The following is a 27,885-nucleotide window of genomic DNA, read 5'->3' on the forward strand; positions in this document are numbered from 1 at the left end:
CCCCTCATATGTGATATAAGCACCATTTTATATTGCCCAGCACTTGCTCCTATCAATGCTCATTCTATCACAAACTTTGTTATCTCCATTCAGTATGGAAACATGAAATTAAACATTTTTCTCGACCATCAGTACAAACTATATGGGGTTAGAATATCAGTTTTGGGTGGACTATTCCTTATAGGGAAGGTGAGGAGAGTTTGCAGATTGTTACACTGGAATCCGGATAATAAAGACTAAACCCTGGACAGAGTGGCTCAGTGAAAGTGGTCTGGAATCTGTGCAGGAGGGTCATTGTGTCTGAGACACTATAAAATGAGAGCAGTCCAGCAGGATAGTCCAGATACACCCCTATTCTTAGACAGTGCGGGGCACTTATTTCAATCTTCCTACTGTTGTGCCATACGGCAAAGCAGCCATCTGAGCAAAACAAGCTCCAGGATATGTCATTGCATCCGAGGAGACACTCCTTGTCTACTCCTTTCCTGCCAATCCCTTTATATGCAACTGCAATATCTGCTCCTCGATTCCACTCCACTTCCCAGTAGCAACGAGTTCCAGATAGACTCTCTCTGCAGAGGACTTGTTCATAAAGGTCAAATCTGTCAGGGTGATTAAGATGGAAATGCATGTCTTGCCATGCCGTCACCTTCTTGTTCCCATCTGACAAACAGAGGTTTTTATTTGCTGTGTTGGGGTCCAGTGTGAGATCACAAGCATCTGAAAGAAAAAGAAAACCACAGAATGCTAAAGAATTACAAAAATGGGAGTGTAAATAGAGGCTTACCATCCAAAGATGAACTAATAATAAATGTGGACATAAAGTTAATTCTTGGTAAATCTTTTTAATATTCTTAGTATTAGGTACACCATTACATACAATTAACTATTAAATCAATGACTGAATCACAAATAACGACTGTGAGATTCAAAAAAGATTTAAGCAGCTTTGGATTAAACAGAGCAGCAGATAATGTGGTCAATGTATAAATAATGACCTACCACTCAAAAGCTATTTAGCTAACAGTGGTCCTTTAATATGAAACAGACCACTGAAATGGAGGAGGACAGCAAAATCTCTGTCCAAAGCTTTAAAGGACACTGCAGGGCCAATTGGTGCAGCAACTCTGCTGCAAAGTGTTTCAATTTTTTAGTTTTGTGTTTGCACTTCCAGTTCAAGCTTTACTGGTTCGAGGTCGTGCAGCACATGTGAGCAAATAGATACAAAAAGTCCTGCAGCATTTGTTTTCTTAAAAGTAGCTACGATAATTAAAAAATCGGGAGTGTGCCCCCATCGAGTTTCACGTCTACTGAGATAAAGGAAAAGGTCATCAGAACTACTCCAGTTGTGCAATATTTCTCAAATATCATATGTCTTGTTTCTTATCATAACTAATTGATAATATCAATACACAATCATTGATCTCTATTTATAATCAAACTTTATATTAAAATGATATTTTCGTATTTAGGGAGGCCGTAAACGGTGGTGGAATTTTTTGTGATTACATATGCATTACCTAGATTACATGCAAAGTAAAAAGAGTTATAGTCACCCAAAAACATAGAAAAAATAAACATTATATGATATTTGTTTCATTAAATTCATATAGATAAAACTGCATTTAGCTAAATTTAATTATGATAGTGATGGTGGAAATAAAAAAAAAAACATAATATTAAATGTATTACCAGGAACACGACGTGGACATGGGAGCTTATTGTTCCCATTACATCTTTATATTTACATGGGATGTTCAATGTTTAAACATTATTTTTAAACTGATGATGTATGAATTCAATAAAATTAATGACAAATATTGAAAGAATATGTGTTATATTAAATACAGTTTTTAATATCGTGTACACATTTATATTTCCATGAAAAATTCAGATGGTTGTTTATCACAAATTTTATATCTGTTTGCTTTTTATCGTTATAAATATCTATACAAAATTTGAATCATCTATCTGTAATTATAACTATAGTTTACTTGAAAATTTGCTAAAGTATTCAGTTAAAGTACCACTTCCGGTTGTGCCATTGTTGTCAAATTTCATATCTACTTATTTTTCATCATTTCTAATATTCACACAAACGTTTAATCATACAGTTAGGTCCATAAATATTTGGACAGAGACAACTTTTTTCTAATTTTGGTTCTGTACATTACCACAATGAATTTTAAATGAAACAACTCAGATGCAGTTGAAGTGCAGACTTTCAGCTTTAATTCAGTGGGTTGAACAAAAAGATTGCATAAAAATGTGAGGCAACTAAAGCATTTTTTAACACAATCCCTTAATTTCAGGGGCTCAAAAGTAATTTGACAAATTAAATAACTGGAAATAAAATGTTCATTTCTAATACTTGGTTGAAAACCCTTTGCTGGCAATGCCAGCCTGAAGTCTTGAACTCATGGACATCACCAGATGCTGGGTTTCCTCCTTTTTAATGCTCTGCCAGGCCTTTACTGCAGCGGCTTTCAGTTGCTGTTTGTTTGTGGGCCTTTCTGTCTGAAGTTTACTCTTCAACAAGTGAAATGCCTGCTCAATTGGGTTAAGATCAGGTGACTGTGGTAATGTACAGAACCAAAATTAGATAAAAGTTGTCTCTGTTCAAATATTTATGGCCCTAACTGTATATCTTTATTTATAGCCATAGCAGACTTGAAAATATCTGAAATATGTTCAATGAAAGTGCCACTTCTGGTTGCCGGAAGTGGCCCAAAAGTTAATAGGATTGCTTATTTTTGATATAAAGCAGGTGTACAAAATCTCATTGATCGAGGTCAAAGTGTTTTCAAGTTATCGTGTTTACACACAGACAAACAAAATTTCAAAAATGGTATTTTTCTGACTCAGAAAGGTCTAAAATGTCAAGATTCATCAAAATCTTGAGGTAGAATTTTTTCACGATTCCTATACTTTCTCTAGGCTATGTATACGAGAAAGTAAAAATAAAAATAAAGGAGGTCAATATGTACCGGTCCGGTGCTGCTAAGATTCACACTGTCAAGAAGACGGTGATTTATTTATTTTTATGGAGGAGATCCTAGGGGTTTTCCCAGCTGTGACCCGACCCGTACACACTCACAAACAGAGACAAAATAATGCACACTTGAATCAAACAACAATTAAAGAATACAGTGGAACCTCGGTTCACGAACGTATCGGTACACGTACAACTCGGTTCATGACCAAAAAGTTCACCAAACTTTTGCCTCGGTTCACGACCACACACTCAGTATACGAACAAGCCAGTTTTCCTTTTGGTTTGTGTGTTTTGATGATTTCCGCACGTGTTGCATTGTTCTCGGTCAGACGTGCCTGCCTGTGCGTGCGTGCCTGCCTGCCTGCAAAAGAAACCCCAGAAATCACAACAGAGAAAACACCTGAAGGAAAACATCCCTCCATCGTGGAGCCAGACTCTCCCTCAAAACTGTAACCTCCTCTCCACCCAGTTCCTCCTCACTTCATGCCAGAACTTGACTCATGCAAGGTTAGTTTTCTTGGTGGTTTATAGTTTTTGTATTACGGATTTTTCAAAAGTTAATTTTTCAGTTTGTAGCGTGAATTGTTGCAATGTTACTTTTCTCTTTTTCAAATGTTCCTTTTTTTCCCTGTGCTTAAAACTCATTTAAAAAAAAAGTGTTTACTGTACAGTACAGCGATCGGGCTGTAAGGCTATTAGTGTGAACTCCTGTTTTTAAATTAAAGTTCGGATTTGCTCAAATGTTCCTCTCTGTTCTGAGAGAGAGCGAGCCTGCTCATGCAGCTGAGCAGGGAGCCTGGGTGTTTTGTGTCAGTGTTATTCAATGTTTTTACATTAGTTTACTATTGTGCATTCTATGGTGTAATTAACTATATTTGTGCTTAATCTTTAAAAAAATATATATTTACATACAGTTCGTACGGTCTGGAACGGATTAATTGTATTTACATACAATCCTATGGGGGAAATTGCTTCGGTTCACGACCAGAGTTTTGGAACGAATTATGGTCATGAACCGAGGTTCCACTGTATAATGAAATTAAATTAAATAAATACCACCTCTGTACCCATACGGCAATATTACATTAAACACACAAACACTAACAACCCCCACAGCAAAGTCCATGGAAAACAGCACCAGATGTAATGAAATGATGAAGATCATAAGTCCTGAGATCTGTATGTTGAAAGGGAATGAAAAAACAGTCCTACTGGTAGTCCTTGAAAATAGTGAAGATGGGTGGACGGTTCAGGAACGCGCCTTTTCTTGCTGGAAGGCCATGAATCCACTATCAGTCCTCAGCATACAGGTAGACAGAAGACAATCCAGACCCCAACAACAAAACAATCCAGGACATGACGACTAAGTACGGTTAACCAACAGAAGGCAGACAGACAGGTACATGGAACACAGAATACAACAAAAAACACTCCTCCTCTTTGGACACCGGCCCTCCTTTTAAGAGCCATTCTAATCACCTTTGACTCCAACAGCCCCTGCATCACAGACAGAAGACCAATCAGAGCCTCTGCAGGGACTGCTGGGAGATGCAGTTTTAACTAATAGTAGCACTGCTACATATATCAGGGATGCATTGTTCATAAGACAGTATGCTGCCCTGAAAGCAATCCGACTCAGTTTAGCTGGGTTGCCATCTCTAAGAAGAGTCTTGGTTGTTCCGTACTTCCTCTATTTAACAACTGTGGAGACCGCAGTGCATTTTGGAGCCTTAAATGCTGCAGGAATTGTTTTGTAGTCTCCTTCAGTCCTGTGCCACAACACAACCCCATCTCCAAGCTCTACAGGCAATTCCAACGACATCATGGCTTGGTTTTTGCTCAACTGTAAGAGCTTCTATAGACAGGGTGTGATGGTCTGGGTTGACTCCACGTTCCTTGGCTTCTTGAACCCAGGATTGTTGACAATGAAACCATGTATGAGCTGGACAACACACACACACACACACAGAGTCAGCGAAAGAAGGTGCAAGTGCATTGTTCTGTAAGCCATTGTGCAAACAGCAAATAAACATTTACTCAACATTAACCTGACACTAATCCAACCTCACAGCTCCACTATCTTCAGATTATAATAATTCACTATTTCACTCTCACTAAAATTTACCAGATAAATAACTCAAAAACACCAAAATGTCCCAGTTTCAACAAGTTGTGCCTCTAATAAAACATCGCTCTGCAAAAACAAACATCCTCACAATATATTTGGGACAGTGTGCACGAAACACCAAGGGAGACCCCCTCCTACCACCACCACCTTAATGATGTAATATACCCGTGATGGATACCGCATCTAGAATAGCATCCCGGCCAGGGTGGGGTAAGGGTCCTTACTCAGACAGGAGGTCTGCCCTTCAGAAGAAAGAAAGGGAAGGCGAGAAGGCGAAGACCATCCTCTCTCAGGCAGGAAACAAGCACAACATGCCAAAATGAAAGTGGGTACGCTGACATCCCTTCCAGTAAAGGTTCCTTAACTCTTTGAGGGCTGAATATTTTTTCCAAAAAACTCAGTTTTCTGAAAAGCATACAAAGCAATGGCTTCACACATAAATCAACATAAATCATCTGTGTGCTTTGGCTGCCATCAGTGCCTATTCATGGGGACAACTCCCAGCAGGAATGCATGTCTTCACACAGCATGTGGGCAGCAGTGGCAGCACTCACATTGTGATGCAATCTGGCTTGTACTTCTCATCAATGTAAGTGGAGATCCTCCCAAGCAAACGTTGCCATAGGTGCATCAGCTACACAAATGTGTTCACCTCGACGATCAACTGGTGAACAATCAGCTGATGCTGATACCTCACTTTCATTTTCGGCCTCCATCTCCAGATCACTTGCATCAAAATACACAAAATGTCATCTGCAGAGTATTTTGCTTTGCACATTTGCTTTGGTCTCTCGCCAGATGTCAATGCCATTTTAGAGGTTGTTTGCTCTTCACTACTCGTGGACATGCAGGAAACTGAGGTTAGATAAACTAAACTAACTGTCCTTCTAGCAATGTGAGTCGAACTAAAACATAACACCGAGTTTTGTCACCGTTTAAAGCTGATTACTGTCCTCTACCCATGAATATTGACAAAAGTCGACGTCTGCCCTGAAAGAGTTAATTGACTGGGAGGCCAGTGGGATGCAAGGACAGGAAGAAACAACCTGTCAGGACGAAATGCTCTCCTAGAATGCTAGAGGGCAGCATCCCTGGACTAGGATCCCCATGCGGATACCTGCAGGGCATTCTGGGACCTGTAGTCCCATGGGGGCTACCATTGGGAGCTGCTGGGATTAGTAAATGCCTTCTTTGTGGGGCTTCCATCTGAACTTTTAATAGGCTATGCCGTAGCACCGGAAGTACTCCCAGGTCCAAGATAAAAGATGCCACTCAACCTCAGCCAGGAGAGTTAGAAAGAAGTGAAAGGAGAAAGATGAAGAATTGTGTTGTGTTTATGTCACTGTTGAAGCCTTTTGGGAAGGTAATTTTGCAAATAAACCTTTTATTTAAGACAGGACTTCTGCCTGTGAGGTTTGGGGTGCTGCATCACCCCTAGTGGTCACAATACATATGATAGTGCGGTTAAAATTTGATTGGAAAAGCTTAATTAAGAACTTACTAAATCTGAACAGCATTGTGAGAAGGAATAAGAAGCAGACTAAAACAGTGTACTGCCATTTATATGTCTCCGCATTAACAACTGTGAAGTATCCAATGTCTTCATTTATGTATAATTGTTCTTGTGCTGTGACCCTTTCTGATGATGATGATGATGAGATAAAGCAGAGATTAAACAAATGACGATGAGCTTTATGCTTGGACATACATACTACACCAGTGTCCCAGTTTGGGACTTTGAAAACCTGGTCACCCTACGATTTACCATCTGAGTGCCACATTCACTTGACATCCATATTAGTAACTTCCTGTAATAAAAGTTATTCCCTAGCATTTGTTATAAATGAATTGCTTTGCAAGTCCCATTTCATGAAAATCATCATGGCTTGACATACTGAAGCTCCAAAGGATAGAAGGTAGCTTATGTTAATTGGCACCTGCAAATTGCCACTATATATAAATATTGGGTGTGAGTGCATGTGTCAATTTTTGTGTTGGTGTATGTGAATAAGGGTTGGCCCAGTGATGGACCATAGTCCAGCCCAAGCCCATCAGCCTGTTGCCTAATCCTGGTGAGATAGCCTTTAGCCCCCATAACCCCAAAATGGATTGAGAAGTTTCAAGAAACTTCCTACTGAATGCAGTCCATGGTGGACTACATTGCCTGCACAACCTTTAAATGTACTTGAATGTTATGCCATTTTCTAACATGTTTATTACTGAGGAGCACATTTTTAGGAGTAATGAGAGTTAAATATATAAATAAATAAATAAATGCAAACTTACACTGCAAGAAATTATCTCTGCTTTCAGCCATCGGTGACTCCAACAAGTATACTGACGATTGACTGACTTAATAAAAAAGAAAGGTGTAAAGTTAATATTGGGAAGGACAGTGCAACAGCTCTTCTTGAATTCTCCGCATCTTCATTAATTAAATTCACTCTTGTTAAGAATCTCAAGTCTTTAAACCTTAACAATCAGAGAATTTCCCTTACCGTCCATACATATTGAAATTTTCTTCTGTCTGAAAGAACAGGCCAATTAGTGAGATGGTCCAGTACGATGGTCGCCTACTGTTTAAAGAATTCTGGTAATTTGCAGAATAATAGCAGGCACTTCAGTTGCATGGATTTGCACACAATGTCGTTGCGTTCATTGGAAGGTCAAGCATTAATGAACTTCTTTTACTTACTGGATGTAATTATTGGTAGAATGAAAATGAAAAGTGCTAATTTACAGTATTATTTATTCCTCAGCCCTGAATTAGATTAAGCGAGTTTATGTGATTTTAATTTTACCAATTATTGTTGAGTATAACTAAATTGCTAATTAAATTCAAAGTCTAAGTCCAACAGACAGTAATTCAGACCAAGTGTAGTTTACATACAGTACACATTGCTATCGTTCTAAAAGCTGCTCATAATAAATATAAGAATGTAAGTTTGTAACAGAAACACAAGTATGTACTTGTTGATTAACATTTGCTTCATTTTTATAATACTATAGCGTTGGTGGTGAGGGCAGCAATTGATGACTCATATGCTCTTCATATTGCTCTTTGAGGTGGCTTGCTATCCTTAAAAGAGCCATGTAAAGGGTAAAGAATCCATTTATTGCAGTGCTCAGCACCAACACTACATTGGCATCAGAAGTGGGATGAGAAGCCCTAAAGTCTGACTTAGCAGAGTGCCAGGTGCTTCAAGACTAAAAAACAGACCTGCTTAGCTCTTCAGTGCTGGAGAATTTAGAGGCTCAAATTCGTAATCTGGAGTGCTGGGATTTGGAAGGACTCGCTGGGGACAGCGAATTCAGTGGGAGGGCACAAGTTACGTCAGCAAGGGATGAGTCACACAAGTATGAGCTGGCATTGCATCACCAGTGGCAGGGGAGAATATATAAATGACGTCTGAAAAGTTGTATGCTTTTCTAACTAGTGCGGCAGAAGAAAAGCAGTCCTTTTAAGGATAATGAGCCACCTCAATGTAAAGAGCAGAGAATCCATCCATTGAGGCATTTGGCACAGACGCTACAATACTGTTGAAAGAATGGAATGGAAAACAGTAAAGAAAGGAACAGTCCATTTTAAAAAAATGTCTCTAAGAGGCATCCATAGCTGTACCTGTAAAAAATGATATAAGTGCGTGTAATTGTTTTTCTTTTTCGAAGTGAACAAAAGAAGTAAAACTGAGCTGAAAACCAAAAGGATTACACATATATAAACAAATCACCTGAATGTGTATGGTGCAGTCCGCTCTGCTCATGTTCAACCACAGCCACTAGATGGCACACGTATGCACTTTGACATTTTTTTGCCTCTTGCATGTGCCTCACTTCTCACTACAAACGACGTGTGTGTGTGCGCGACTCATATGCCAGAGATACGGCTAAGGTATGGTATCACTGGTGTCTTCTTCTGAAAGCCAGTGGGGCAGTAGGCATAGGTGGGTCCACGTCCTCTACTCTGGGTAATTCTTAAGAGTTAGAAGACGGCACTCCAACTTTACGAATATAATAAAACTGCTAGGGAGTGTTCAGGTTGTTTTTTGTCCCAAATACCACACATAGTTAAGTATGTTATATTTGCACATTATCAGACATTTTCTATGGAGGATTGCTTTCATTTGGAGAGAAGATGAGGAATGATTGGAGGTATATACTTCACGGTAGGAAGTAGCCAGTGGGCCATAATGTGTGTGGTCTTTTGGGATCCACTTTTGAGTGAAGCTTAAAATTCTGTAAAAGGCGATGAATACCAGCTGGTACCGAGACTGAAAAAATTTAGCTGCTGGGATTGAGTGTTACTCCTTGCTTGACTCTGGTTAATATCTGTTTTCTTTTGTTGTTGTTGTAATTATTTCTATAAGTCAACTAATAAATGTATCAACCTTAGATCACATCTGTTTAATATTGTAGTGTGGTTTTATGGGGTAAGACAAACAAGAAGTGATTTAACAAAGAATAACAGGTTATCTTAAAGTTGATTGGGGAGAATTAAACCCTCGTAAGTAGTAGTGGTAGAGATATTAGATTTAGTCTTTGGCCAATTAGAGCACACCATTCAGTTCTTTAAGTCATTTCTTCCAAAATGTCCTGTATGTCTGATTAACCTATGGATAGAGAAGAGTAAAATGATTTACGCAAAACTGAATTCACAACGAAGCTGTTGTGTTTTACTTCACAAAAGAAATTGCATTATGGTTTCAGCAAACTTCATGCCATTCACGTAAAGAAGGAAGGCGTTTAGTTCCTGTCGGGAAGAGTTTTCTTGTGTAAATTCCACACACGTCTCTCTGTCTCAAAAAGGCATCTCAAAGAATCTTCCCTTCAATGATTTTAGAGTACAGTGAGAGAGGAGACCCTTCAAGTTACATTGCAGAAAAGGAGTGTAAGACAGCCATGCATAGAACACATTGAAGCTTTGTATGCTACCACGCATGTGTGCCTGTGAATCACCTTCAGGGCTTAAGTAAGGTAAGCGATTCCACTCAAGACCAAGACCAGGAGGAGGCGCTGTGGCTCACCATTCTCTCTATTCCATCCAAAGTACAGAGAAGAGCCTCAGCAACTGACATCGCCGTCAGAGCCTGGAGACACCCCCATCCCTTCCGGTCAAGACCCAATAAAAGGTGTCTCATTTGGACTCTGAACTCCTGAGCTGCCTGAATCTGACATGATTTACCATTTGAGCATTCTAAACACAAGTAGCAGCTCTTTTGTTTGTTTTTTATAGATCCTGGATTGACCAACTTTTTTTCTTGTTGGTAATCCACAATACTTTTGTGTTTCATTAAACGGGGTTGCCCAGCTGGCTCCACAATGTTTTATTTTGGGCTCCCCAAGTCTTTCTGGCCATGAAAATGTGCCAAACACTCAATAATTCAACTTAAAATCTATCATCGATCACACTTATCTTGAGTCACGGATGCTCATCAGGCTCGATTGAGATACGTAATAACCCACCGGGGTGAGAGGAGGAACTGGCGCTAACATTCTCTAATCCTTCTCTTCCTGTTTCTCCAAGAACTTGTGCAGCTGATGGCACTTAGCCCCGCTCCTTCCTGCGTACATGCTATTAAGAAGACCAGCTGCACGAAAGGAGGTGCCATTCTCTCCTGAAAGTGAACCACCCGATGGAGCTCCCAAGAAAACACTCTTTTCTCATATTGAAGCCAAAGAGCTTATTTTGTGTTTAGTGCCTGAGTCGCTGTTTTTCTTTAAGGCCTTAAGGTGCATTTTGAGTTAGACTTTCTGTATTAACCGTGATGACCTGGTGGATGTTCCAGCTTTTCACTGTTGCCCGTCTGGTCATTACTGCACATGGCCACACTCGTTTAAAATTGTTCAAAAGGTACCAAGGGCAAGATCCAACGTGTGAGCATTGCCATCTAGGTTCAGTCTCACTAGGCCGTATGTTTTGGGATTGCAGCAAAATGAATATAACTTTGGACAAAACTCTTTAGTACTCTTTCTAGTTTGGTATTGAAGTAATTTGTCGTATAAGTTCTGCAAAATGTATCTGCTTGATTGTCCTAGTTCTTGTTACTTCCATTAAATAAAATTAATTAAAAAAAATAAGACAGTTGTTGGATGTGGTAGTGGAGTTGCTGAGTTTCCTGTAATGTGCACGATGGGGTGTTTTGGTGTGTCTTTGTGTGGAACATAAGCACTCACAGCACTCTTCCATTGAAACAGAATATATTTCATTGGTTTGGTGCAGATTACGTGCTTTACAAATAGGAAAGAAAATACTTCAATATCCCCCAAAAACTCTTTAATGAGTTTTGTGTTTTGCAAATATGAAATTTCCTGCAAAATAAATTTTAGGGTCAGTTAGTGTCATTGTGTACAAACTGAAACTTGCATGTGTCATTCATCACTACCTATGGATGACACCTGGTGATTTAAGTCCAAGGTAACTCACCTGTCCAAATGTATTTCTCAAAATCCCACTGGTTCATCTTGTCCAGACGTTTCTTGAGATCGGACAATTCCTTCCTCAGGTTTTCAGAAGAGAATTCCATAATAGCTACAATGCTGAGAGACTCTCCATCTTCAGGAGTGGCACAAAGAGATGAAAAAGTCTGCATGAGGAAAGAAAAGGTAAGAGGGCTTCAGAGAGGTGAACTGAAATGAAGAGACATTCTTCTGTTATTAAGGGCCTAAGAGGCCTTGTCAGGTCTTCCCATTACTTCATCTAAGTGCCCTCTGGTCGCACGTGCCCTGGTGTGTTCATATTCCCTCTGAAGTGAGCCACTGACCTGGAGAAACAGAATGTGGTCATCTGTCTCTGAAAGCTCAGCCAGTGCAATGTCTCTCTTCTTCAGCTCCTCAATCTCTTTCTCCAGTCGCTCTATGAGCCTTTCAGCCTTCTCCACATCTCTCTTCTCTCGTTCTCTGATTTGCTCTGTCACTTTCTTGCAGGCTTCCTCAACAGCGAGGATCAGATCAGTGAAACATTTCTCATTTTCTCTCACCTCCTTATCTGCTGATCTCTGATGGAGTAAGTAAAACATTTACATATGGTTAAGTCCGAAGACAAGCCTCATGGACTTGTTTGTCTCTTTTGTGAAATGTCTTACTTCTGCAAATTCTAACTCTCTGAGAATTTGTGCAGCCGCTTTAATGATTGCATGGTTGATTAATTTTGATGGAAATGTGCATTTCTCACTGTAATTCATTTCCAGGAACAAATGGAGACATGAATAGAGGTTAGGAGCATATACTGATACAGTGAGTTTCCGTACCCACCACATGACAAACTACCTCAGGATCCGAAATTAGGACCAAACTGCAACCATGCAATGGGTGACACCTCACCATTATACTAGTTCAAAGGGAATGGTGTGAGGTCTTTTTTCAGTGACTGGAGTGCCAATCTCACTACCAACTCCTAACTTTTCCCTTGTAAATTGGGGGACCTGATGCAGATTAACGTCATACCCAGGACAGAGCAATTGCAGGTTAAGGGCCTTGTTCAAGGGCCCAATTCAGTGGAATCACTTCTGGTATTTATGGGATTCAAACCAGCAACCTTCCTACTGCTGGCACAGATCTCTACCCTCAGAGCCACCACTCTGCTTACAAGACATCAAGCTTATTCAACATATTTACATTTTAGCAAGACCAAGTAGAACCTGGGCCTGCTCCTCTCCTGTGCTTACATTCCAGAATCCAGCCCCATTCTTCCTGCTGAAACTTGTGTACCTCTGTGTTTAGCATTTTTGAGGTTTCTCTTCACCATACATCCTGCATGATTAATTAATTCTAAGCATTATGGTCTTCATATACCCTCCTCAGATGAGGCAGCATGGTGGTGCAGTGGGCAGCGCTGCTGCCGTTAACCTCTAGAGTCCTGGGTTCACATCAAGTCAAGTCAAGTGTTATACCATCCTTACACCATATTGCAGCATACAGTGACATCAGATAAGATTGGTGCAACATATTCATCAACACACAAGTGCAAGACAGATAAGGGACTATACTATACTATAACTAAATAATTATAAAATCTACAAAAGTAAGAAATTAAACAACTGTACTACAAACAAATAAACTACTACAGCAGAAGCAGATCTGACGGCAGGGGAGCAGCACAAAGTCCAGATAACCAAGGGGTAGAAGCTGTTGCAGAATCTGGCAGAACTGACTCAGATGCTACAGAAACGTGTGGTAAATTGAAAAACTACTGGAGGGGTGGCAGCGGTCCTCCATAATGCTATAAGCTTAATACATATGTCTTTAGTGGAGGGCAGAGAGGTCAAAATGATATTTTCTGCTGTGTACACTATTTGTTGTAGGACCTTACAATCAGAGACACTGAAGCTCCAGACAGTGATGCAGCTGGTCAGAATGCTATCAATGGTGCACCTGTAGAATGTGCTGAGAATGGGACAGCTTGCCTTATTCAACCACTGAAGGAAGTGGAGACACTGCTGCGCCTTCTTGATTATGGAGGTAAAGTTAATTGATCAAGTAAGGTCTGCTGGCAGGTTCACATCAAGACCTTGGCTCAGGCACCATTTGCATCTGTCTAGTCCAAGGCTTAGCCGACTTTACTTCAGCAAGGGTGGTGAAATATATCAACTATCCCTTGTAGGGCAACCCTATCTATATCTACCACTTTAGACTATGATAAGACTTTGAAAGAATTTTCTTGCAGAGCATGTTATTCTGCAAAGCTCTCTTTCTCTCTAATCATGTTAGTTGGCTGAGGAATGTGTTCATCTCAGCTTAGATTGCCAACTTCCATCTTAATGGTACTGGTCCTAAATTTGACCAGTACGGTCAGAGTCTGTTAGTCATTTGACATTATGTACATCAAAAATTATACTTACCATCTAAAAAGGCTCACCTATGTGTTTCTGGGCACTAGATAGATAGATAGATAGATAGATAGATAGATAGATAGATAGATAGATAGATAGATAGATAGATAGATAGATAGATAGATAGATAGATAGATATTGTGGTCTATGGATGGCCAGTCATCCCGGCCAATACCCCCAGACCACCAGGTGGAGCCCTCCCTGCAGCATGGAGGTGCCCCGAATACCAGCAGGGAATTATGGACAGTGGAATTTTCATCCTCAGCCCTGCTGGATACCACAGGGGCCTCTAGATGGAGCTGCAGGGAGGAGAAAAGATTATTTGCCCTACGCCCCGGAAGTATGTCCGAGTCACATGGACAAGAGGAATGACGTGCTTCTGGGGTGAAGAAAAGGACTTTTTATCTGACCCGGAAGTGTTAAGGAATCATGGACTGAAGGATGGGAAACACTTTCGGGTCAGGGACTATAAAAGAACTGTGGGAACGCCCAGATGTCGAGCTGAGCTGGGTGGCAGGGTGGCAACACATCTGGGAGTGGTGGAGAGTTTATTGATTAGTGTATTGTTTAATTTAATGAATATTGTGGAGTGGAGAGTGCTTTGTGCACTGTGCATTATTAATAAAGTCAATATTTGGACTTTTACCTCGTTTCTGACGTCTTGGTCAAGGGTTCAAGGGAGCGATAGCACCCCCTATCTGACACAATATGCAGTAATTTTTTTCCACTTATCCCTTTTAATTTTAGTTACTCCTGCATATTGAATGATCACCAATGTTAAGACAGAAACAGGACCATCACTAAATATAAGACCTGATGATAGAAAATAGCAGCTCAGGAACTTCATGCCCAACAGAGGTGCAGAAATATGGACAATGGCAGACATTGCAGTAGATGCTAGGATTGTCCAGTCTATGAGCTAACAGATTGTAGTCAGTTGCATTATCCATGCAGATCCGTCATGTAAGGAACCACTAAAAAAAAAAAAAAAAAAAGAAAACACCACAATGGACCATGGTACAGTTCATTAGCCTTTCTGCTTTGGTGGTCCTTGAGAATGAGCGCCAGGCATAACAGGCTTTATGTTGTCACAGCCAGCATTATACCATTCTGACATCTTTGTGAGCACTGTGTGTCATGACACAAAGACTAATCATTTGGCTGCTCTCAGACTTGATTAGTAGTTTATATAATTAAGGAACATGCTAATTGTGAATTTGCGGTGTTATTGTGCTGGCAGTAGTGGCACCCTCAAGTTACTATTACACTGGGGACTTCCAGCCAAGTAATTATTCAGCAAAAGTGTGTCAAGAAAATACTGGGGCTCCTTTATACTAACACCAATACATCTGCATTTTTAATTTACTTCCTTTTTAGTTATTCTTGTCTGTGTATCTAGACCATAGGGTGATTTATACCATGGGCATTTACTTATTTAAAGAGCTTCTGTAAAAAGTAAAATTTCCCCCTGAGGACAAATAAATTTCTATCTATCTATCTATCTATCTATCTATCTATCTATCTATCTATCTGATCCTGCCTACTATGCTAGAATCTATCTATCATATAGATGTAACCCCCTTGCACCACTCTTCCTTAATCGGTAGGCAAAGGCCTGAGCTCTTTATAACAGTGTCGCCACCTCTATTGTTGGCAGGTTCACTATAGCCCACTTTAAACCAGGTAACACCCAAATCCAAGCACTGGTACTCAGATATTACTAAAACAAAACACTTTCTGCACTTGTGTCCTGCCTGCCAGCTTTCCCTTTATCACACAACTCCTTTTATGTTTTAGCCGTGTGCTAAATTTAGTTCTTCTGTCTTCTTTCCGTCTTGCTTAGGCGTTTTATTGGTTTTTTTTTACAGCGCCTCTTCTTTTCTCTTTCTGTCTTGTTTCGGTGTTTTGCCTCAATGACGCCTCTCTTTCTGCAACTCTTTCTTTACGTCTTGTTTCGGCGTGCTGCCTCAACTACGACTCTTTCAGCAGCTCCTTGTTTCGGCGTGCTGCCTCAACAGTCTCTTCTGGCAACGAACTCTTTCCTCTTTTTTTTTTCGCCAATCAGGCGACCCATATATATACTCAACTTTACCCAACTCCCACAACTTGTATCCCAATTCCTTCAATAAACTTTATTTACAAAAAAAAAAAAATTATATTTTCATTTTGAAACTTGACCAGGTTACATAGATATAGTGCCTTTCATATCTGTGTATCTGCTGTATCTACAGTATTATTTGTCAGTATCCAGTCATCATCTTTTTATGTCGGTCACATTCATGCACTTCTGGTGTCAGTTATGAGCATAATGACACATAAAGTGACCTGCTTCTATCTGCAATGGTGTTTTGGTCACAAAGTCTAAAATTGTTTATTTGTATTCGGTATATTTTTTTGCAATCACTCTTAAAATTCACTTTACATTCTGTGTGATCCTTTATTTATAAAAAATGCATTCATGACATTATGAAATAAAACCAAACTCACATTAATTGCCAACACAGCATGTCTGAGCTCATCCACTGTGTTCTGCTTCTCTTCAATACTCTTCTGATTTTTTCTTATTCTCATTGCAAGTTGGGTCTGTGTGGGAATAGAGAAATATCGTAGACATTCATTGGGTTTTTGAGTCACTGGTCTGCTAGTACACGTCCATTGTGTTTTCTAAACAGAGAAGTCGGATGTACAACCAAGTGGGCATTGCCCATGTTCTCTAGGCTTTCAGTAGTACCATATTAATCCTGCAAATGGCACACAACAATTCTACATTGACTACATTTTTAATGAAAGCCAGGATCCTAGCTTCTTGCTGGAAATCTACTGACTCTCCCTGTCTCTGTAAATGTTTCCTTAACTTAGTCTTACCTGGCCTGTCTGTGGGTTAGACCAATGGATGATCTACAACATACAACATACAAATACAAACCAAGATGCAATACTCTGAGGCATGCAATCCACACTAAAAATTCTGAATGGTGTATTTCCTAATTTCACAGTTCATGTTGGCAACAAAGTACGAAGGGCAGTGTCAGTCCATTGCAGGCCATACTCTCAAAGTCAATCAGGGCTATGGATTATGTGAATTTCCCCTTGGGATTAATAAAGTATCTATCTATCTATCTATCTATCTATCTATCTATCTATCTATCTATCTATCTATCTATCTATCTATCTATTTTTTTTTTGTTGCTGACTGATTGACAGCCTGTCATTGGATTGTCATAAAGTACCAGAATTCCCAGAGGAAACTCCGGGAAAACATTCAAACTCCATATAGCAGGACCTGTGGTGAAGCACGTTAGTGGGTGTAGGTGTAAGCTGGATTGACTTCTGGCCATGGAGCGTTATTTGGGAAATGCGTCCCTATTACTCTTTGGTAGTTCCATAGGTCAGTAAGCACAGGGGATGAAAAGGGAAAAAAAACAGAAAGAAATGAAAGAGAAGGTAAAATTGAGGAAAAAGGAGAGAGCAGGATTGTGCTAATGTCGTGCAATGCTACGTGAATTGCCTACAACTCCCAGCAGCCCTGGTAATATTAAAACTATTGGGCAAATTCAGTGGGTGCATTGGTTGCTGGGAAGAAAGATAATTAAGGAGCCAGAAAGACGCAGGTGGGATCGCGATCATTTGCATATATTTGTTTTGTGCATTAAGGTTTCATTCGGGATTTATGTGTTTGTCCTCTGCCTGCTTGTTTGTGTAATTTTGTCTAAATCGGTAAACGTCTGCGCCTGGGGAGTGCTCCCAAAACTTTCATACCATTCAGGAAACTCTTCACTTGGCATCTCAATTCATTCTCACCATCATCCACACCTCTTGCACTGGACTGCATTGTAAGTGTTGTTTATTGATTGTCTAGTTCATAAACTGTTATCCCCATCAGGAGAAGTGGGGAGGGTTTTTGTGTATGCATCGTTTGTTTAGTACCGTATATAATTGTGGATAAGTCGGGGCTTGATTTTACTGTATAATTTCTGGTATTTTATAATGTTGGTCGTGTAAGTTGAATGCGGAAAACTCACGCTATTGATCCAAGAGATTATGATATGCTAACCCACACCTGAGAATGTAACCACGGAGCACACTGCCTTTTTATTTTCTATGCTTTGTGCCTACATGACCACACGGTAATACCCAAACTATTCTGAAGCGAGTATTGGCACTATTTTGTGTTTTTTGTATCTCACACCCTCCTACTCCTTTATCATAAGAGCATCCCTTATCTACTATGGGGCATTCGATCATAAAAAAATATGAAGCTGGTTTTGAATTAAAAGTAATTGAAGTGACAAAAGAAATTAGTAACTGTGATGCTGCAACAAAATTTGACATGTCTGAGAAACTGATGCAAGATTGGAGAAGGCAAGAAGATGTAAAAAAAAATTAAGTGTCGTATTTTTGAACGGGCGTATAAGTTGGGGGATTTTATGATCAATTTCTCGGGTTACAAAATCCGACTTATACATGAGTATATACAGTATAATTGTTTTATTTTCTCATCGTTACAATTTGCTTAATATAGTATACTGTTTTATTCTTATTATATCATCATCATTGATCAATTCATTGAGACTCTGTGTATGAGAGTGTGTGTGTTGGGTCAGGGTCGGGTGAGTTCTTGGGGGTCCCCATAATAAAATAAATAAATCCCCACCTTCATACAGTGTGAATCCTAGCATCCTCATGACCACTGCAAGAAGGTAAAGCAGTTTGGGAGACCCCGAGAGGAGTGAAGGATCTGGTGCTCCATGAATGGAGGAGCGTTCTAGGTTTATGTTAGTCTGTCAGTGCCGAAGGGTGGGATTACATAGGTACCAGCTTGGTGGGATATGAGGGAGCTGGAAGGTTGACTGTATTTGGTGTTTGTGACACCCTAGGAGGGTGAGCAGAGGAGACGAGTTAGAGAGAGAGCACTGGAGAAGATGCAAGAGAGGAGACAAACCTGACTGTGTGTTTTTTTGTTCTCTTTTAAAAGGAAATATTTAATGAAATTTATTTACTGGTTTAATCTTCACTATGGAATATTCTGCAATGCACTGTTTGCATGTTGCCTGTTTGGAATAAACTGCACTAGCACATTTTGCACCAGTCTTGCTTGTTTGTGTCCTCATTACACTAGTCCATCCCGGTCATGACTATCAATAACCTGGGTTCAAGAAGATGTGAAGGCTGTGGACAACCAGGGGAGATCATGGTACCACAGCTAGGCACAGAACCAGTACCCAAAAACAATGTCGCAATAACAAAATTTGCTATTCCATAATGCCACACTGAACCCATTTTTTTTAAGAAACTAGCCATGGTACCTGTCGAATATGGGTAGCAAAATGACTAAAAGATATTTGCTATCTCTTGCCTTTTCTCTGTAGCTCCGTGTGTGCACAACGTCACAGACCACTCATCACAGCGTCTTATATCTTTACTAACGTGTCTTCACCGGCAAACCCCCTCTCAAGCGTGTTCCCATAAAGCCAGTTTCTCAGACTCTCATTATTCTTTAACTGCCTTTGTCGCCTCCTATCCGGTTTTGTACTTTCAGTCTTTAATGGGGACTATGTCAGCGTGCATCTGTGATGTTCAGGGTCAGTTCAATTTTTCCCTGGATGCTTTTGGGAGCCTTTCTAACCTGGCACTGAGATGAGCCTGGGAAGGTGAGGATACACAGAGACTGCAAGGGGTTGGTTCCAAAAAAGTGAATCAAATCAAATCAAATCCAAAACAATCAGTGGAACTGGTGCAGAGAATCACATCTCTTTGATATATAAATAATCTATAGAAACTGTGACAATTGCGGAGGTTTAAAATCCCATAAATAAATCCATGAAAACAAAGTTAGAATCCTCCTTTAGAAAACTTATGAGCCCCAATGCTTCCATCCAAAACTGATATCTCCTCCACTTGCCCCCAGTGGGCTCTTGCAGCCAGAGGTGACGTCCTCCAGACAGGTGCAGTCAAATATCTGTTTCTGGCTCGGATCCCCATTGCTGGGCCCTCAGCAATTATGGGGCACCATGCTGAGCTCCACACATCCCCTGCTGCCAGGAGATATCGCATATTGGACCCGTCCCACTCACTGGAAGTCACACAATAGGAGTGCCATTTCCTCAGACTCAGGGTCTGCACCCGACCATCTGCCTCCATTCTCTTCTACATGGGTCTCTCATCCAGTCGCTCTTTCTCTCCTTTTAACCACCATTGACTCTTTCTGATCTTTTTCTCTTCAGTCCTTTTTCCTATTCCACCCCTCTCTGCTTTGCAGGCTCCATTTATCATGTGACCTAATTGGGCGGTGACGTGATATGTCTCTCTCTCCGAGGGGACCTGACTGATGCTCATATTCGTACTCCATCGCTGGAGTTGAGCACTTGTGCACACCCGATTCCGAGCTCTCATGTTCTCAGGGCACAATTATTTAGTTAAAACTTGCACAATGTCATGGACCACACAACATAGCATTTTACATCTCTCTATATATAAAATCCACCATCTGTCTGTCTGTATGTCAGTCTTCCTTTCACGAGAGAACTTCTTAACAGATTTAAATTGAGTTTTTTTCTAGAATTTGCTTGAACATTCTGGTGGATATTGATATCTCATCCCGCTAACAATCATAGTTTGCTTGCAGGAGCGATATATTTGTGCTATTCCAAGACAGAGGCTGTGGTAGGAGTGGGGAGCCAGGCAGGGCACCTCCTCACTCACGCGCCAGCCTCCATTCTAATTGCTCTACCTCTGGTCTTGTTTTGGAGTGTACCTTGCCTCTGATTAGGTAGCGATACCTGTTTGTTTATTGATCTTTAAAGTTTGTCCTGTTTCACTACTACGCAGGCGAAGCAGTCTTTAATAAAGTTTCTTCATCGGCAATCCCCCTCTTGAGGACGCTTCCTTAAGGCCTGCTTCTTAGACTCTCATTAACTCTGAGGCGCCTTCCTCACCTCCTGTTCAGTTTTATACTTCGCGTCTTTGAAGGTGATTCACTCACATCCCTTTACTCCTGCTTGTGTCTTTCACACTCGCACTCTGTCTTTCAATTGCATTACCAAAGCCTAACTGACCAATCAGATTTCTCTGAAGGACCTCAGCATTTTAAAACAAGAGTTTTATGAGCAGTAAATACAATTAGGCGCACATGTGGACTGGAATGAAGCCCAACTAATGCTGCTCATACCTATGATTCCATTTTGAAATACTTGCTTCAACTTAGTGAAATGAGTCACGCCAACTCACCTGTTTTACCTTCCTTTCCTTCTCTGGCTCCACCACTTCATGCCGGCCATGTCCAATCAGCGCACACTGAACACAGATACACTTCTCATCTGTTCTGCAAAAAAAGTCCAAATTTTTATGATGCTCGGTGCAGAGTTTCTGTGCCAGATTTTCATTTGGGTCAATCAGCCGATGAGCCTGCCAAGTAGGAACTCGATAGTGGGGCTGGATGTGCTCCTCACAGAAGGAGGCCAGGCATGTCAGGCAGGACTTCACAGCTTGGTGCTTCTTCCCTGTGCAGGCATCACAGCCAATGTTCCCCGGCCTAGTTTCCTTCTGAGAATTATTGAAATCTGCTTCTGGTTTCTGTAATGTCTGGATTACTTCAGCCAGCACAGTGTTGTGAGACATACTGGGCCTTGTGCTGTAGTCCTCCCTGCACCGCGGGCAGCTGCAGACACCTGCCTGAGGCCAGTAAGCAGTGATACACCCCTTACAGAAGTTATGTCCACAGGGGATAAGGACGGGGTCCTGCAGGGTCTCCTGACATAGCGAGCAGGTAATCAGATCCTGTAATTTGAGCATGGCTGCTTCGGCCATTGTGTAGGAGTCAGTCTGGAGAAGTGAAAGTGAAAGTGACTGTTTTCCAAACAAGAAAACAAAAGAAAAAGGTGGAGCTTTGAGCTGAAGCCCGGGGCATAAACTGACGACTTGTGTGGCTGTGCAGCACAAACACGACACACAGGCTCCACTTTGTACAGTGCCACCTTTGAACTGCTTCAAGCCTTGTTAGATATCACCTATGGCACTTCTCATTATTAGTGTAAAGAAAGCTCAGGTATGAAACCTTTCTTATTAGATTCACTAAATTATTATCATGTGCATTTATACAAATAACAAATAATACAATTAAAATTAATAAAAAAATGAATAATAAAAATCAAATAGCATCCAGAAACCTACTTTGATTAAGATAGATAGATAGATAGATAGATGTGAAAGGCACTGTATTAATCAATAATTGATTGATTGATTGACTGTGTGAATGGCACTATATGACTTATAGATGGTGATCCTAAATTGTCCCTAGTGTGTGCTTGGTGTGCGTGTGCCCTCCAGTGGGCTGGCACCCTGCCTGGGGATTTGTTCCTGCTTTGCGCCCTGTGTTGGCTGGGATTGGCTTCAGTAGACCCCCGTGACCCTGTGTTAGGATGTAGCGGGTAGGATAATGACTGACTGACTGACTGATTGATACATATGAAAGGCACTATATGATAGATTGACTGATTGATGTGACAGGCACAATATGATAGATAGATATGAAGGGCACTATATGATAGCAACAGCTTCCCAACACCCACCACAGATAGACACAAGGCACAAGTCCAGCTCAGAACACGTTTATTTTAGGTGTGGGAAACACTTTTCAATTGTTCTCACCTACTCTCTTTCTTTCTTTCCTCCTCCTCTCTTCTCTCTCTCTCTCTCTCTCATTCACACACACACAGTCCACCTCCAGCAAGCTTCATCTCCCTTCCTCCCAACTCTGCCCCCTCAACTGAGGCGAGGTGGTCCCTTTTATGCTGCACCTGAGAGCACTTCAGGTGGCCTATCAGCATTATCTGGAAGTACTCCCAGGTGTGGTGGAAGTCCAAAGTAGGGCTCTGCAGCTCCTTCTGGTGGCCCCCACAGAAACTAACAGGGCTGAGGCATTGCTGCAGCCTAGGGGGGCTACCTCCTGGCCGTTCATCCATCACAATAGATAGAGAGACAGACAGATGGATTTTAATTTTAGTACAGTAGGTAGGATAGATAGATAGATAGATAGATAGATAGATAGATAGATAGATAGATAGATAGATAGATAGATAGATAGATAGATAGATAGATATGAAAGGGACTATATAATAGATAGATAGATAGATAGATAGATAGATAGATAGATAGATAGATAGATAGATAGATAGATAGATAGATAGATAAAGGCATTATATAACAGAGTTAGTTTCTATAAACTTTGCATACCTGGATGCAACACTAAATTATTTGAGTTTTTGAAGCTGATAGGAATCGTTAGAAACACACTACTAAAAGTTTAACGTAAGAGCAACTGCATTTGACCAAAATTACCAAAGTTCTACCGCTTTTAGTTTGCTTCATAGGACAGTCCCAGCAATAGCTGGGCTCATTTTCAAATAATTCCTCAATCCAAATATTTTTGTTTTAAAAGTTGTAGTAAAATTCAAAGCAAACATGGATAATGGATACTGCAAAGAAAAGGAAAGTTCTTGTTTAAAGCTTATTTATCTTGTTTCATTCACACTGTTATATTATGCATTGAACTTAATCAGAGTGATCAAAATGAAGATACTTGGTCAGTGGAATAATTTGAAAATGGGTCTGGCTATTGACAGAATTGTCCTGTGAAGTGAGCTAAAAGCTGCAGGACTTTGGTAATTCTAAACAAAAGCAGCTATGCTTAAGTTATACTATTAGTAATGTGTTTCTAACTATTCCCACCAACTTCAAAAGCTGGAATAGTCTAGTGTAGTGTTCTAGTGTTCAATGTTCACAGAGCTGGGCCCTCAACTTGATGTTTTTTTAGAGGAGTTAAGTGGCTGAGCCTGTTGGGCTAAATGGCCTGTTCTTGTCAATTTGGAAGTTTTAGGGTTTTGGAAGGAAGACGTTGATACACATCCTCCCTCATGAATACTCAGCCCGGTGTCAGCAGCCAAACAAACTAGAATGCAAGTCTTTTGGCTGCAGGAGAAAAATCCACCGAGAGAGCCGTCAAACTCCATGTAGTTACCTCCTGGGCCTGAATTATTTGAACTTATTTCTTATTACACTTGCTGAACAAACAGGTCCTGGCCTAATGTTACTCCATTGTTAACCTTTTTTTGTAAGTCACTTTGGATAAAAGCTTCTGCAAAGTAAATATATGCAAACGTATATATAAAAATAGGATCTGACATGTTTATTTTGCATATAATGTGTACCATAATGTAGAGACTACTTTAATAAATAATAAAATAAATGCGGGTGGCACAGTGGCGCAGGGGTAGCACTGCTGCCTCGCAGTAAGGTGACCTGGGTTTGCTACCCGAGTCCTCCCTACGTAGAGTTTCCATGTTCTCCTCGTGTCTGCGTGGGTTTCCTCCCACAGCCCAAAGACATGCAGGTTAGGTGCATTGGCAATTCTAAATTGTGCTTGGTGTGTGGGGGTGTGTGTGTATGCCCTGTGGTGGGCTGGCACCCTGCCCAGGCTTTGTTCCTGCCTTCTGTCCTGTGCTGGCTGGGATTAACGGGTTGGAGAATGACGGACTAACTTACTAAAATAAATGCAAAAATAAATAAAAAATAAAACAATAATAAATTAAATAAATAAAAATAAAATAAATGTAAATATAACATCTGACATGTTTATTTTGCATATAAAGTGTACAATAATGCAGAGATGTACCTTTTATTCTGTCAATTAATAAGTAACTGAAAGTTAAACATTCCTGTACTTCGAAATAGCAATAACATGTCAACAAAAGCCTTCTCCTTGCTGCCTTAGCTGGCTGTCCTTTCTCCCTCCAGACATCTTTGCTATTATTTAAATGTGCCTTTGAACAAATGTTTAGGAAATCATGAGTACACTGAGGTTAAGTTTAGGTACTCACATACAAAATGGTATTGAAGAAGACAAATAAAAATAGAGCAAAAGAACAGAATGCAGATATTCAGTTTAAATGTGTTAATCAGTTTTGCTTTAATAAATTTATGGTTAACACAACTTAACATTTTACAGCATTATTTATATTTTCACCTGTAATACAGGCAAGCCAACAATATGCAAGCCAGAGAGAATAATGTAAAGCTATATACATATAGTGAAAGCTCAGGGCTGCCAGAGAGCCCCAAAAACAAATACACACAGACAACCCTGGGTTCAAATAAAGGGTTGTTAATTGCACAAATTTTTCAGAAAAAGCACAAGTTCTCTCTCCTCCAATCACCTCTCCTCTCTCCACCGCACTGCCCTCCTCCAGCTCTGTGTTGTTCATCCTACTCCCAGCTCTGACTCACCTGGACAAGGCGACCCGGGAGTACTTCTGGTGCCAGGACTGTTGCCCGTTGAAAGTACTTCCGGGTCACATGGAAGTCCCACATAACAGAGAGTACATCTCCCTATAGCACCCTCTTGTGGTACCCACAGACCCCAGCAGGGTCTACAACTCCCAGCATTCCCTGCTGGCTCCCAAATGGGTGCTGATATAGAGGGCCACTTCCATCAAGTGACTAGTGAGAATAAACACTGCCAGAGGCAATCATTCCCAGTTGTCCTCATTAATTCCGACCAGGGAAGGTGATACACACATGCCTGTCCATTTGTCTGGAGCTTCTCACTCAAGTAAGGAACCATCTTTTCTTCTGACCAAGATGTCCATCCATCAATTAGAGAAGCCTTGCCTGGGTGTGACATCCTTCCCTCTTTTGGCCAGAATGCCTTACTGTCCACTCTAGGCCTCCAGGTAAGGTATCTTCTCAACCCCTTGTCGAAATGCCTGTCCATCCTGTGTGCCATCTAATATATATTGATACATACATATTTAGACATATATATATATATATATATATATATATATATATATATATATATATATATATATATATATATATATATATATATATATATATATATTTATATACTGTACATATACATGAGAGATGTTCAACAAGTTTCCACACTTCCTTTTAACTCTGTTTATTAAGAATTTCAAAAACAAATGACCCCACTTTACTACATAGTCACCTATGTTTGCGACACAATTTTCCCAGAGATATACCAACTTTTTACTGCCCAATTACTACTCCTTCCAACCTTCACCATTTCCAAATATATTATATATATATATATATACACACATACATACATAGTGCCATGTTAAAAGTATTCAGACCCTTCTCTAGTTTTACTGAAGTGTGGCACTTCATCTTCAGCCATTGCCTGTCAAGAACACAGTTACCATCTAATTGGCCCCCAATGGTGACTCTATAATGTAACTGATTTTTCTGATTAAACACTTGCATATGCTGCTACCTCAAAGTCAAGGGTAACAAAACAAAATCTAAACAAGTGATTTATTTTTTACTAGCAGAATAAAAAAACATGTAACTTAATTAAAAGAGAACCAAAACCGTTTACTTCTCGCGTCCCGTTTCTGTGATTAAAATAACAAAGGATGCAAAAGTGTCCTCCGAGAATGTGAATAGAACTCAACCATTTATTTCTTCATTCATTGACAGCCAATCGCCTGCACTTACGTTTCTGTATGTATTCAGTCTTTGCTGTCAGTAGAACTCAAGGAGATGTTAATTCTGGGATATGTAAGTTTATATCAGTTTCAGAAGACCAATGGCCCATACAAGATGATTGGAGTTTCAATGTGATTTCATCCATTCATCCGGTTCAGGGTCTGTCCTCTTGCTGGGTCATAAGCTACTGGAGTGTACCTAGCAGTATCTCTTAGGTGAGCAACCAGTCCAGTCCACACACAGGGTCCAGTTTACAATCGACTATTAAATAACTTTTGACAAATGGGTGGAAAACTGGAGCACCCGGAGAAACATCTGCACAAACCCAGAGAGAATGTGCAAACTCCTCAAAGACAGGAACAAAGCAGGCCACTGTAAGGCAGTGGCACTAAACAGTGATCCAGTTTCCTGAACCGATTTGATTTCAAATGGAATAATTTGTTTATAAAAATGTATAAGATGGATGGGTGTACAGGTCCCTTTTGTTTCTCTTTTCTCCTCTCTTCTATCCTCTTTTAAAATTATGTCTTCACTTGCTGCTGTTTGGACCATCTAGGTGAATAGGATCTGTGACCTTACTTGGATGACTAGCCTGTTCTTGCCAAAATTATTCTAATGTTTTAATAAACCTATATTTACACATCAAAATTTATGCTTTCACTACATTTCCGTTTTTTATTTTTCACATCATGGGTGTTCTGTGGGGTGAGTGAGCAGATGGTCACGCTAGAATCGACAAAATAAAGACCGAACCCTGGGTAGAGTGGCTCGGTGAAGGTTGTCTGAAAGCTGTGCAGGAGGGTGAGTGTGTCCGAGATGCTATAAAATGAGAGCAAGCCAGCGGGATAGTCGAGATAGACGCCTATCCTGGAACAACGGGGGGATGTAATTTTAATTCTTTCGTCCTTGTGTTGCACACAGTAGGTGTAATTGTAACAGAACAAACACCAGGACTTGTTGTTGTACCCGAGAAGACACTTGTCACCATCTCCTTTCCTGCTTATTCCTTTATACGTGACTCCAATCTCTGCTTCTCTTCCATTCCATATCACTTCCCAGTAGAAGCGGCCCCCGGATAGGCCCTCTCTGCAGAGAACTTGTTCAAATGAGTCAAATCTGTCCGGGTGATCTGAAAATAAATTATTCTTCCTCATCCATACTACCTTCTTGTTCTCTTCAAACAGATGCAAGCGTTTGTTGGCAGTGTTGGGGTTCAATGTTAGGTGACAGGAGTCTGGGAAAAGAAAGAGAAAGAAATACAGAAACTTACATGTGCACGTACAATCTCAAATTTGAACATTCTGTTTCCATACCAATCCTGGTGGCACGTAGGAAACTACCCTGGGTGACTAACCAACAGGAGACAAAGAGCACAGGTAAGAGGAGAATGGTCCACATGGAGTGAGATCATCCTGGAGTCCCTT

The 27,885-nt window shown here is 40.5% G+C and overlaps 1 protein-coding gene across 1 annotated transcript in view; it reads right to left on the reverse strand.

The window, feature by feature from the left end:
* The window catches only part of LOC120538138 (E3 ubiquitin/ISG15 ligase TRIM25-like), a 50,279-nt gene continuing 22,394 nt past the window's right edge, over positions 1–27,885 (reverse strand). The window contains exons 7-13 of the mRNA XM_039767575.1: positions 27,103–27,695; positions 21,179–21,796; positions 16,439–16,534; positions 11,885–12,118; positions 11,548–11,707; positions 7,410–7,475; positions 1–720 (exon numbers count right to left, since the gene is read on the reverse strand). Coding sequence (XP_039623509.1) covers positions 179–720; positions 7,410–7,475; positions 11,548–11,707; positions 11,885–12,118; positions 16,439–16,534; positions 21,179–21,796; positions 27,103–27,695 — 2,309 coding nt within the window. The 3' untranslated portion in view covers positions 1–178. The remainder of the gene's footprint in view (positions 721–7,409; positions 7,476–11,547; positions 11,708–11,884; positions 12,119–16,438; positions 16,535–21,178; positions 21,797–27,102; positions 27,696–27,885) is intronic.

Source organism: Polypterus senegalus, chromosome 10 (genome assembly GCF_016835505.1).
Source record: "Polypterus senegalus isolate Bchr_013 chromosome 10, ASM1683550v1, whole genome shotgun sequence".
In the NCBI taxonomy this organism is placed as follows: Eukaryota; Metazoa; Chordata; class Cladistia; order Polypteriformes; family Polypteridae; genus Polypterus; species Polypterus senegalus.